The sequence below is a fragment of the Hemitrygon akajei genome, chromosome 3 (genome assembly GCF_048418815.1).
Source record: "Hemitrygon akajei chromosome 3, sHemAka1.3, whole genome shotgun sequence".
Lineage (NCBI taxonomy): Eukaryota > Metazoa > Chordata > Chondrichthyes > Myliobatiformes > Dasyatidae > Hemitrygon > Hemitrygon akajei.
The window spans coordinates 155,714,295-155,726,573 of NC_133126.1; the positions used below are offsets into that span (position 1 = coordinate 155,714,295).

General features: G+C 40.4%; 1 protein-coding gene across 4 annotated transcripts in view; it reads left to right on the forward strand.

The window, feature by feature from the left end:
• Window positions 1-12,279, forward strand: part of LOC140725535 (mitofusin-1-like) — a 107,944-nt gene that overhangs the window by 91,511 nt on the left and 4,154 nt on the right. For all 4 annotated transcript variants that reach the window (XM_073041122.1, XM_073041121.1, XM_073041120.1 and 1 more), the window contains one exon: window positions 9,631-9,765. In XM_073041122.1, the coding sequence (XP_072897223.1) occupies window positions 9,631-9,765 (135 nt within the window). The remainder of the gene's footprint in view (window positions 1-9,630; window positions 9,766-12,279) is intronic.

Consider the following 12,279-nt stretch of genomic DNA (forward strand, 5'->3'; position numbering starts at 1 on the left):
AAAGGTGGAGGTTGATAGGTTCTTGTTTAATCAGGGCTTCAAAGTTAACAGGGAGAAGGGGGTTGAGAGGGATAATAAATCAGCCAATATGGAATGGTGGAGCTGGTCAGGGACTGGAAATCTGTGCACTATTTGTACATCAGTTGACTTTGTAGAGACCATTGAGAGAGTGTTTGAAGGGATACAATTTCAGGAATGTAGTGGAGACATGGGTGAGCAGTCTTCAAATGCAGATAAAGAACAACTTAGCTCTCAATTCCTGATTGCGTTGTGATTCTATCAGTCTAAGTGAAGAGCTAGGGAATTCTTATGTAATCAGTACCTATGGTTGAAAAGTTTCTTATGCTAAAGGATCGCATGGTATTTTATCTGGCAGACACCTTAGAATTGATAGCACTGGAACACTGAGTTTAATATCATTGAATATTCACCTCAGCATTCTGGCTATTGTCGGATGTTAGCCAAAACTCAGATGGACCCCATAACTGGAAGAATAATGCAAGCTAACTTTTTTTGGCCTATTATCATTTTGTTTCACGCTTTATTCATACTCTCTAACTTGAAGTGGTTCTTGATGCAAGAAGAGATGTTAGATACTACTCAAGTTGGAAATATTGAGAAAAAACAAAATATGGAGAAAAGGCTGGAAGATCTACTTACTCCTCCTGCATATTCTGTAGACCCAAGCCTTTCCCAAATGTAGCTTTTCTTATGACATCTCTGTGGATTTGGGGTATTTTGAGGCAGATGATAAAATAGGCCAAAGTCAGCATGGTTTCTGTAAGGGAAAATCTTGCCTGACAAATCTGTTGAAATTCTTTGAAGAAATAATGAAGCAGTTATAATCATACAGGTCTAAACTTGAAAACTAAGGTCTTGGAGGTTGAAAATTGTTACACTGATGGTAAAGAATAGGCTTCAGGAAGGATTGCTCTCTTTAAAATTTAGAAGCTGGGAGTCAATACTAATCAAGTTTCCTGAAATGTATCTCAAACTGAAAATTGTCAAATCATTAGCATTTCCTTATAAAGTTCAAGGGATAGCTGTTACATTTTAATTTAGTAAATGTTCATTCACCAAACATTAGAATGTGTTAGTTTTGTGTATTGCATGTTGCATTCACTTGTTAATAATGTCAGATAGTAGACAGCTGATACTGTTCAATGTTCTAATGTGGGAGACATCAATCTATTAATTCCGCTGTCCTTTTACCTACATGAAAAATTTAGTTAACAATAACCAAATATTTTCTTAAGCTTTAAAACATTTTTTTATTGGTCGGTATTGTCGATTGTCATTTATCACATTGCTATTTATGTAACCTTGCTTAGTTTGAAATCCCTGTAGTATTTGCACCCATTAAAAAGATGACAGCACCGTAACAATCAAGTAATTCAGAATCAGAGTTACTATCACTGGTATGGTTGAAGTCAGAAGTTTACATACACCTTAGCCAAGTACATTTAAAATCAGTTTTTCACAATTCCTGACATTTAATCCTAGAAAACATTCCCTGTCTTAGGTCAGTTAGGATCACTACTTTATTTTAAGAATGTGAAATGTCAGAATAAAAGAGGAAAGAATGATTTATTTCAGCTTTTATTTCTTTAATCACTTTCCTAGTATACTTTGTTAGTATTTGGTAGCATTGCTTTTAAAATGTTTAACTTGGGTCAAATGTTTTGGGTAGCCTTCCACAAGCTTCTCACAGTAAGTTGCTGGAATTTTGTTCCATTCCTCCAGACAGAACTGGTGTAACTGAGTCAGGTTTTAAGGCCTCCTTGCTCGCACACGCTTTTTCAGTTCTGCCCACAAATTTTCTATCAGACTGAGGTCAGAAAATGATGTCAAGTCTGGTTCATCCTTGGGAGCAATTTCCAAATGCCTGAAGTTACCACGTTCACCTGTACAAACAATAGTATGCAAGTATAAACACCATGCGACCACGCAGCCATCATACCGCTCAGGAAGGGGACGCATTCTGTCTCCTAGAGATGAGCGTACTTTGGTGTGAAAAGTGCAATTCAATCCCAGAACAACAGCAAAGGACTTTGTGAAGATGCTGGAGGAAACAGGTAAACAAGTATCTACATCCACAATAAAACGAGTCATATACCGACATAACCTGACAGGCTGCTCAGCAAGGAAGAAGCCACTGCTCCAAAACCGCCATAAAAAAGCCAGACTACATTTTGCAAGTGCACATGGGGATAAAGATCTTACTTTCTGGAGAAATGTCCTCTGGTCTAATGAAACAAAAATTGAACTGTGTGGCCATAATGACCATTGTAATGTTTGAAGGAGAAAGGGTGAAGCTTGCAAGCCGAAGAACACTATCCCAACCGTGAAGCATGGGGGTGGCAGCATCATGTTGTGGGGGTGCTTTGCTGCAGGAGGGACTGGTGCACTTCACACAATAAATGGCACCATGAGGAAGGAAAGTTATGTGGATATATTGAAGCAACATCTCAAGACATCAGCCAGGAAGTTAAAGCTCAGTCGCAAATGGTTCTTCCAAATGGACAATGACCCCAAGCATACCTCCAAAGTTGTGGCAGAATTGCTTAAGAACAACAAAGTCATGGTATTGGAGTGGCCATCACAAAGCCCTGACCTCAATCTGATGGAAAATTTGTGGGCAGAATTGAAAAAGTGTGTGCGAGCAAGGAGGCCTACAAACCTGACTCAGTTACACCAGTTCTGTCTGGAGGAATGGAACAAAATTCCAGCAACTTACTGTGAGATGCTTGTGGAAGGCTACCCAAAACATTTGACCCATGTTAAACAATTTAAAGGCAATGCTACAAAATACTAACAAAATGTATGTAAACCTCTGACCCACTGGGAATGTGATGAAAGAAATAAAAGCTGAAATAAATCATTCTCTCTACTATTATTATGACATTTCACATTCTTAAAACAAAGTAGTGATCCTAACTGACCCAAGACGGAATGTTTTCTAGGATTAAATGTCAGGAATTGTGAAAAATTGAGTTTGAATGCATTTGGGCTAAGGTGTATGTAAACTTATGACTTCAATTGTTGCTGTTTTGCAGCAGCAGTACATTGCAACACATATTTTTTTAAACTATAACTTACAATAAGAAGTAGAACCATAGAACATTACAGCACAGAAACAGGCCTTTTGGCCCTTCTTGGCTGTGCCAAATCATTTTTCTGCCAAGTCCCACTGACCTGCACCTGGGTCATATCCCTCTAAACCCCTCTCATCCGTGCACCTGTCCAAGTTTTTCTTAAATGTCAAAAGTGAGCCCGCATTCACCACTTCATCTGGCAGTTCATTCCACCCTCCCACCACTCTCTGCGTAAAGAAGCCCCCCCCCCCCCCCATGTTCCCTTTAAACTTTCCCCCTTCACCCTTAACCCATGATCTCTGGGGTTTTTTCTCCCCTAGCCTCAGTGGAAAAAGCATGCTTGCATTCACTCTATCTGTACCCATCATAATTTTATACACCACTATCAAATCATCCCTCATTCTCCTACGCTCCAGGGAATAAAGTCCTAACCTATTCAACCTTTCTCTGTAACTCAGTTTCTCAAGTCCCAGCAACATCCTTGTAAACCTTCTCTGCACTCTTTCAACCTTATTAATATCCTTCCTGTAATTAGGTGACCAAATCTGCACACAATACTCCAAATTCAGCCTCACCAATGCCTTATACAACCTCCCCATTACATTCCAACTCTTGTACTCAATACTTTGATTTATAAAGGCCGATGTACCAAAAGCTGTCTTTACGACCCTATCTACTTGTGACGCCACTTTTAGGGAATTATGTATCTGTACTCCCAGATCCCTCTGTTCTACTGCACTCCTCAGTGTCCTACCATTTACCTTGTATGTTCTACCTTGGTTTGACCTTCCGAAGTGCAATACCTCACACTTGTCCGCATTAAACTCCATCTGCCATTTTTCAGCCCATTCCTCCAACTGGTCCAAATTCCTCTGCAAGCTTTGAAAACCTTTCTCACTGTCCAATACACCTCCAATCTTTGTATCATCAGCAAATTTGTTGATCCAATTTGCCACATTATCATCCAGATCATTGATATAGATGACAAATAACAATGGACCCAGCACTGATCCCTGTGGCACACCACTAGTCACAGGCCTCCCCTCAGAGTAGCAATCCTCCGCTACTGCTCTCTGGCTTCTTCCATTGAGCCAATGTTTAATCCAATTTACTACCTCTCCATGTAAACCTAACGACTGAATCTTACTAACTAACCTCCCATGTGGGACCTTGTCAAAGGCCTTACTGAAGTCCATGTATACAACATCCACTGCCTTCCCTTCGTCCACTTTCCTGGTAACTTCCTCGAAAAACTCTAATAGATTGGTTAAACATGACCTACCATGCACAAAACCATGCTGACTTTTTCTAAATAAGTCCCTGTCTATCCAAATACTTGTAGATTCTATCTCTTAGTATTCCTTCCAATAATTTACCTACTACCAATGTCAAATTTACCGGCATATAATTTCCTGGCATACTTTTTGAGCCTTTTTTAAACAACGGAACTACATGAGCTATCCTCCAATCCTCCAGCACCTGACCCGTGGATATCGACATTTTAAATATTTCTGCCAGGGCCCCTGCAATTTCAACACTAGTCTCCTTCAAGGTCCGAGGGAATACCCTGTCAGGTCCTGGGGATTTATCTACTCTGATTTGCCTCAAGACAGCAAGCACCTCCTCCTCTTTAATCTGTATAAGTTCCATGACCTCCCTACTTGTTTGCCTTGTTTCCATAGACTCCATTCCAGTTTCCTTTGTAAATACAGATGCAAAAAACCCATTTAATATCTCTCCCATTTCTTTTGGTTCCATACATAGCCGACCACTCTGATCTTCAAGAGGACCAATTTTATCCCTTACTATCCTTTTGCTCTTAACATACCTGTAGAAGCTCTTAGGATTTTCCTTCACCCTGACTGCCAAAGCAACCTCATGTCTTCTTTTAGCCCTCCTGATTTCTTTCTTAAGTATTTTCTTACTCTTTTTATACTCCTCAAGCATCTTATTTCCTCCCTTTTGCCTATACATGTTATACATCTCTCTTCTTTATCAGAGTTCCAGTATCCCTCGAGAACCAAGGTTCCTTATTCTTATTTATTTTGCCTTTAACCCTGACAGGAACATACAAACTCTGCACTCTCAAAATTTCTCCTTTGAAGGCCTCCCACTTACCAAACACATCCTTGCCAGAGAACAACCTGTCCCAAACTACGCTTTTTAGATCCTTTCTCATTTCTTCAAATTTGGCCTTTTTCCTGTTTAGAACTTCAACCTGAGGATCAGATCTATCTTTATCCATGATCAAGTTGAAACTATGATGTTATGATCACTGGAACCAAAGTGTTCCCCTACACACACTTCCGTCACCTGCCCTGACTCATTCCCAAATAGGAGATCTAATATTGCATCCTCCCTAGTTGGTACATCTATACATTGATTTAGAAAACTTTCCTGAACATATTTCATAAACTCTAACCCATTTAGACCTTTAACAGTATGGGAGTCCCAATCAATGTGTGGAAAATTAAAATCCCTTACAATCACAACTTTCTGTCTCCTGCAGTTGACTGTTATCTCTCTGCAGATTTGCTCCTCCAATTCTCACTGACTATTGGGTGGTCTATAATACAACCCTATTAATGTGGTCATACCTTTCCTGTTTCTCAGCTCCAGCCATATGGAGCTCAGTAGACAAGCCCTCTAATTTGTCCTACCGAAGCACTGCTGTAATATTTTCCCTGACTAGGAAAGCCACCCCCCCCAACCCTTCATCCCTCTGCCTCTATCACGTCTGAAACATCGGAACCCTGGAACATTGAGCTGCCAGTCCTGCCCCTCCTGTAGCCAAGTTTCAGTAATGGCTATGATCTCATAATTACACGTGTCAATCCAGGCCCTCAGCCCGTCTGCCTTTCCCACAATACTCCTCGCATTGAAATATACACACCTCAGAAGATTATTACTGCCATACACAATCTTACTATTTGTGACTTTGCATGAACTACTAACATCATTTATTTTTACCCCCGTTCCACTATCTACTCTGGCACTCTGGTTCCCATCCCTCTGCATATCTAGTTTAAACCCTCTCCAATAACACTAGCAAACCTCCTTGCAAGTATATTGGTCCCCTTGTAGTTCAGGTGTAACCCGTCTCTCTTGGACAGGTCCCACCTGCTCCAGAAGAGGTCCCAATGATCTAGAAATCTGAACCCTGCCCCCTACACCAGATTCTCAGCCGTGTGTTCATCTGCCAGAGCATCCTACTCTTACCCTCACTGGCACGTGGCACAGGCAGCAATCCGGAGATTACTACCCTCGAGGTCCTGTTTTTCATCTTCCTACCAAGTTCTCTGTACTCACTCTTCAGGACCTCCTGACTCTTTCTACCTATGTCATTGGTACCGATGTGTACCACGACATCTGGCTGATCACCCTCCCACTTCAGAATGCTGTGCATGCGATTAGAGACATCCCTGACCCTGGCTCCCGGGAGGCAACAAACCATCCGGGAGTCTCTGTCACGACCACAGAATCTCCTGTCTGTACCCCTGACTATGGAGTCCCCTATCACTACCGCTCTCCTCTTCCTCCCTCCCTTCTGCACTGCAGAACCAGACTCAGTTGCAGAGATCCAGCTGCCGCAGCTTGTCCCAGGTAAGCCATCCTCTCCAACAGTATCCAAATCCTTATACCTGTTTTGGAGGGGAATGGCCACAGAGGAACCCTGCACTACCTGCCCTTTCCCTTTCCCTCGCCTGACGGTAACCCAATTACCTGTGCCCTGTTCCTTGGGTGTAACTACCTCCTGGAAGCTACTATCTATAAACTGCTAAGTCTCCAGAATGATCCAGAGGTCATCCAGCTCCCGCTCCAGTTCCCTAATGCGGTCTGATAGGAGCTGGAGCTGGATGCACTTCTTGCAGGTATTGTTGTCAGGGACACCGGACGTCTCCCTGACTTCCCACATCCTGCAAGAGGAGCATTCCAACATCCTGCCTGGCATATTCTCTGGTCTGAACAAAAAAAAGAAAAACAGAAACTTACCGGAACCTGCCCTTGCCTCTGAATGTTTCTCGCCGAAGCCTGATTGAACCAAAGCTGCCCCACTCCGAAGATGGCCGCTACGACGATGGTCGCTGTATATGGCGGTCTTTTTTTAAACCTTGGCGTGCTACGTCATGCGCCTGAGCAGTCTAGCCTCTTTTCCCCGATCAGTTAAAAAGAAAAGAAAAACAACCTTCCCTCCGCGATGCTTCAGTCTTCCACTCTCAGCCTCTTGCTTCGATTGAAAAGACCGTTGTAAGTTTTTCTCTCCCTTTTAAATCTTGGCGCGTTACATCACGCGCCTGTGCAGTCTAGTCTCTTTTCCCCGATCAGTTAAAGAAAAGAAAAGCAACCTTCCTTCCGTGATGCTTCAGTCTTCCGCTCTCAGCCTCTTGCTTCGATTGAAAAGGTTGAAGTATGTAAAATATGTTAAGTATGTAAATAAGTAGTGAAAAAAGAGAGGAAAACAAAAGTGAGGTAATGTTCATGGTTTCATATCATTCAGTAATTTGATGGCAGAAGGGAAGAAGCTGTTTCTTAAACATTGAGTGTGTGTTGGCTATAACGTGTTGGAGCCATGCTGAAGACCAATTGGGCAAATTTTCCTCCAAGATCTGTCTTCTAGCAGAAGAAATATTGTAACCAGGTTATTTCCAAACAGAGGCTGAAATGCAGCATTCTTTTTGACAGAACATTACCCCGGGGTAACTGCTGCACTGACGGACTGATAATGGAGTCCAGCATTGCAGTGCCAACCATCACAGAGTCTCAGCAAGTTAAAACAGGCTGATTGAAATGAGTAGATTGACTGGAGGGAGAAAGGCAAATGTAGCTTTCTCTTTGATTTAATTAAGATAGTCAATTAAAAAATTAATAAATCTTCAACTTGTGATTCAATCACAGTGCCGGTTTTGACATCCTCAGAAATTGAGAACATCGCCTCACTAAGTGCTGAAGTCATTCTTTCAGTTTCAGCCAAGCAAAGTTCAAAGTAAAAATTATTATCAGAGTACATACATGTCACCACATACAACCCTGAGATTCTTTTTCTGCAGGCATACTTAGAAAATCTATAGAACAGTAACTGTAAACAGGATCAATGACAACAAACTGTACAAATACAGATATAGATAAATAGCTAAAGAGTCCTTAAAGTAAGACGATAGGTTATGGGAACACTTAAAGTAGAATGAGTGTAGTTATCTCCTTTTGTTCAAGAACCTGATGTTTGAGGGGTAGTAAGTGTTCTTGAACCCAGTGGTACAAGTCCTGATGCACTTGTACCTTTTACCTGCTGGCAATAACGAAAAAGCACGGCCTAGGTGGTGAGGATCTTTGATAGATGCTGCTTTTCTACAACAGCTTTTCATGTAGATGTGCTTAATGGTTGGGAGGGTTTTACCCATGATGTACTGGGTAGAATCCATTACCTTTTGTAGAATTTTCTGTTCAAAGGCATTGGTGTACCCATACCAGGTCCTAATGCAGCCGGTCACACCTTCCACCACATATCTTCAGATGTTTGCCGAGGTTTTTAATGACATACTGAATCTCTGCAGACTCCTGAGGAAGTAGAAGCACTGTTGTGCTTTCGTTGCAATTATATTTATATGATGAATCCAGGACAGGTTCTCTGAGATAGTGACCCCCAGCAATTTAAAGTTACTGACCCTCTGATAATTACTCGCTTATGGACCTCCGATTTCCCTCTCTTGAAGTCTACAATCAGTTCCTTGGTCTCATTGACACTGAGTGAGAGGTGGTTGTTATTACACAACTCAGCCAAATTTTCAATCTCCCTCCTGTATACAGATTCATCATTTTTGATACAGCCCACAACAGTGGTGTCATCAGCAAACCTGTATATGGTGTTGGAGCTATGCTTAGCCATACATTCATAGGTATAAAGAGAGTAGAGCAGGGGGCTAAGCATGCATCTCTGTGGTGCATCTGTGCTGATGAAGATTGTGGAGGAGATGTTTTTGCCAATCCAAACTGACTAGGGTCTACAAGTGAGGAACTCCAGGATCCATTTGCACAAGGGGTATTAAGGCCCAGCTCTTGGAGTTTATGCTGAGAGGAGCTCTGTGCAGTGGAATTACAGGTTACAGCAGGGTTTCATTCTTGTAAACTGTTCATAACTCACATTGTGTACAAATTGGAAATGCATCTTTAAATTGAGTTCCTGTCTAGTAGAAGATGCCTGCAGCCCAGCAGCAACTGGCAAAACCATACCACCAGCCTCCTAAAAGCTCAGTCATATGTATGGGCTGTACGTAAATCAGACATTCATATACTGGGTAAGTCCTGTAAGGTTATTTTGTAGAAAAATAGGACTAATAATCTCTGCTGTGACAGAACTGTTCCAATAAATGCAGGTTTTACCGAGATAACATATTAAATCTAACTAAGCTGGCATGTTAAATAATTATTAAATTCGGACAGAATAATCAACAGGAAACCAAAAAAGTAATTGTTTCTTATACAAGGTAGATCAATGACCTTGCTTATATCTAACCTGTTTACTTTTGTATTTTTCCAGGAAAATGAGCAGTACGTTTGCTCAACTATGCCATCAGGTAGCTCTGACAGAAAAAAATTTAGAAGAATCAATCACCATCCTTAACAAAAAAATTGAACTCTTAGAATCCACACAAAACCGATCAAAGCTTCTGAGGTAATGATTTTTTGTTATATTTTCATGAAATTATTTTACTCCTGGACAATATATTTTTAATCACACCTTTCAGAGTGAGCAAGTTAATCCACTTATATAATTTTCTAATCATAATATAAATTTAGTCCTGTGCTCAAAGAATGTTCATAAAGTTTTACAGCATGAAAACGGACTCTTCAGCCCAACTGGTCCACGCTGATCAAGATGGTCCATCAAAATTAGTCCCATTTGCTTGTGTTTGGCCCGTAAACTTTTTTGCATTTATGTATCTGTCCAAAAGACTTTTAAAAGTTATTATTGCACCTGCCTGAACCACGTCCTCTGGCAGCTGATTCCATATACGTGCCACCCTTTTTGTTAAAAAAAAATGTTGGTCCTTAAGTTCCTATCAAATCTTCTCCTCTCAAATTAAGCTCTGGGGAAGAAGACTGAGTGCATTCATCCTATCTACGCCCTTTGTGATTTTATACCTCTCGAAAAGATCACCTTTCATGCATCGAGGAATAAAGTCCTAGCCTCTTCAACCTTTCCTTGTAAGTACAACCCTCAAATACTGCCAACATCCTTGTAAATCTTCCTGTAGCAAGATAACGTGTAATACAGTACTCCATGTGCAGCATCCTGTCTGGTACACCCTGACCTTTTAATTTTGATAACTTTGTGCCCAGACTAATAAAGGCTGGTATGCAAAAAGCCACCTTCCCCCGTCTATCTGTCACTGCACTTTCAGGAAACCATTTACTTGCACTCCAAGGTCCTTCTGTTCCACAACACTCACCAGGTACCCACTGTGTAATAAGAATAAACCTCTTCTAATTTATTTCATGTTAAAAAAAATTTGGGTTCATATCCAAATGAAATATTTGGTCTTTGCCATTTTTTTCCCCTGTACTGAAACTTGGGGTAGATCATACATCAGAGAAATAGGCTGTAGCTTAATAGACTTCTTGCCTTTTAAGTATAGATTGTTTTTTATGAACAATCCTTGGACTTTCTTTTCTGAGGAATTTAAAAATAACAGTGAATGAATATGTTGGAAAGTGTACTGAGCAAACAAATTGAAATTGAATGCTATTAGTTGATGTGAAGGGAGAAAAGCTTTAAGTAATACCAAAAATCTATTGTCATCCCAAATTGATGAAGAATATGGCAACAACAGAGCAAAAGTACAAATTACAATATAACAGTCAATTTTATATGCTCTAGCCTGCACTAATCTGTGTTGGACATCATTTTCATAAATTATCAACGTGTCACTTTTAGGGGGTGAGGGAAACGGTATGTTCACAATTGCTAACACGTATTAAGTCTTGTGGCAAAAACATAACTGGAACTTATTCCCACATATTTATTGAAAATTGCATTGTATATAGTTTAAGAAATCTAACTACAACCTGTTAGCTACAATTTCTTAGCTGAAACTGGTGCTAGTGCATGCTTAGGAATTCTAAGATCCTCAGTGTCAAGACAGTGCCAAGAATGCAAACTGATGAATTGAGGAACCACCTGGTGCTTTCTCAATATTAAAATTAACCCACTCCAGCCAAGGAAATAATGTAATCTTACAGCAGAAGATTTCCTTTCATTCCTGAACAAAAAATCTCCTGACTTTATTGAAGAGAAGTTATTAATTTTTGATTTAAAAACTAACAATTACCCAAATAACTTCATAAAAGACACATTAGGATTCCTAATTATTTGGGCAAATTAACTATTATTAAATGGAAAGGCATGCTTCCTAATTACACTGATTAGTGTTCACTTGTTAGATAGCCATGTATGTGGTTTTGGCACAGTAGTTGGTACTGCTGCCTCACTTCCAGGGACAGGAGTTCAACCTTAGGTACACACATGACCATTTAGGGTTCCACTAGATGCTGTTCCCTTTCTAATGGGTTAATTGGTGACTATAACTATTCCTTGGTGTGTAGGTAAGTATTTAAAAAATAGTTGATAGGGATGTGCAAATCAATTATAGGGCTTCAGAAAAATGAGGAGCGGGGGTGGTTAGTAGAGAATGAGATTAAGGAATACCTCTATTGCAAGCCAGAATGGAGCCAGAGAGCCAAATGGTCTGTGTTGTAACAAGCAATGCCTCTTAATGTTGCAATCTGAAAGAGCTAACTTTTTTTAATAAGGCTATTATTTGTTGCTAATAGCCATAAATGTACGTTAACTAAGTAGGAAAGTATTATTTCTAGAGAGAGCTAGGGTTTATGGCAACACAGAAGCAAAAGACTGCAGATGCTGTTATCCGGAGCAAAATGCAAACTGCTGGTGGAGCTCAGCAGGTTGATTAGCATCTGTATGCAAGTAAGGTGTTGAGCAATCTATCTCATAGTCAGTAAACAGCCAATCTTTAAGTCTATTTCTGTTCATGCAATAGAAGGGTTTTTGTTGAGGTAAAAGGAGATTTTAAAAATATCCTCAAGCATAATGAGTGAAATGGCTATCATTGAAGATTCTTAAGAATCTTGTTCAGAAATCCAGATAGCAATAATCCCAAGTATCCTT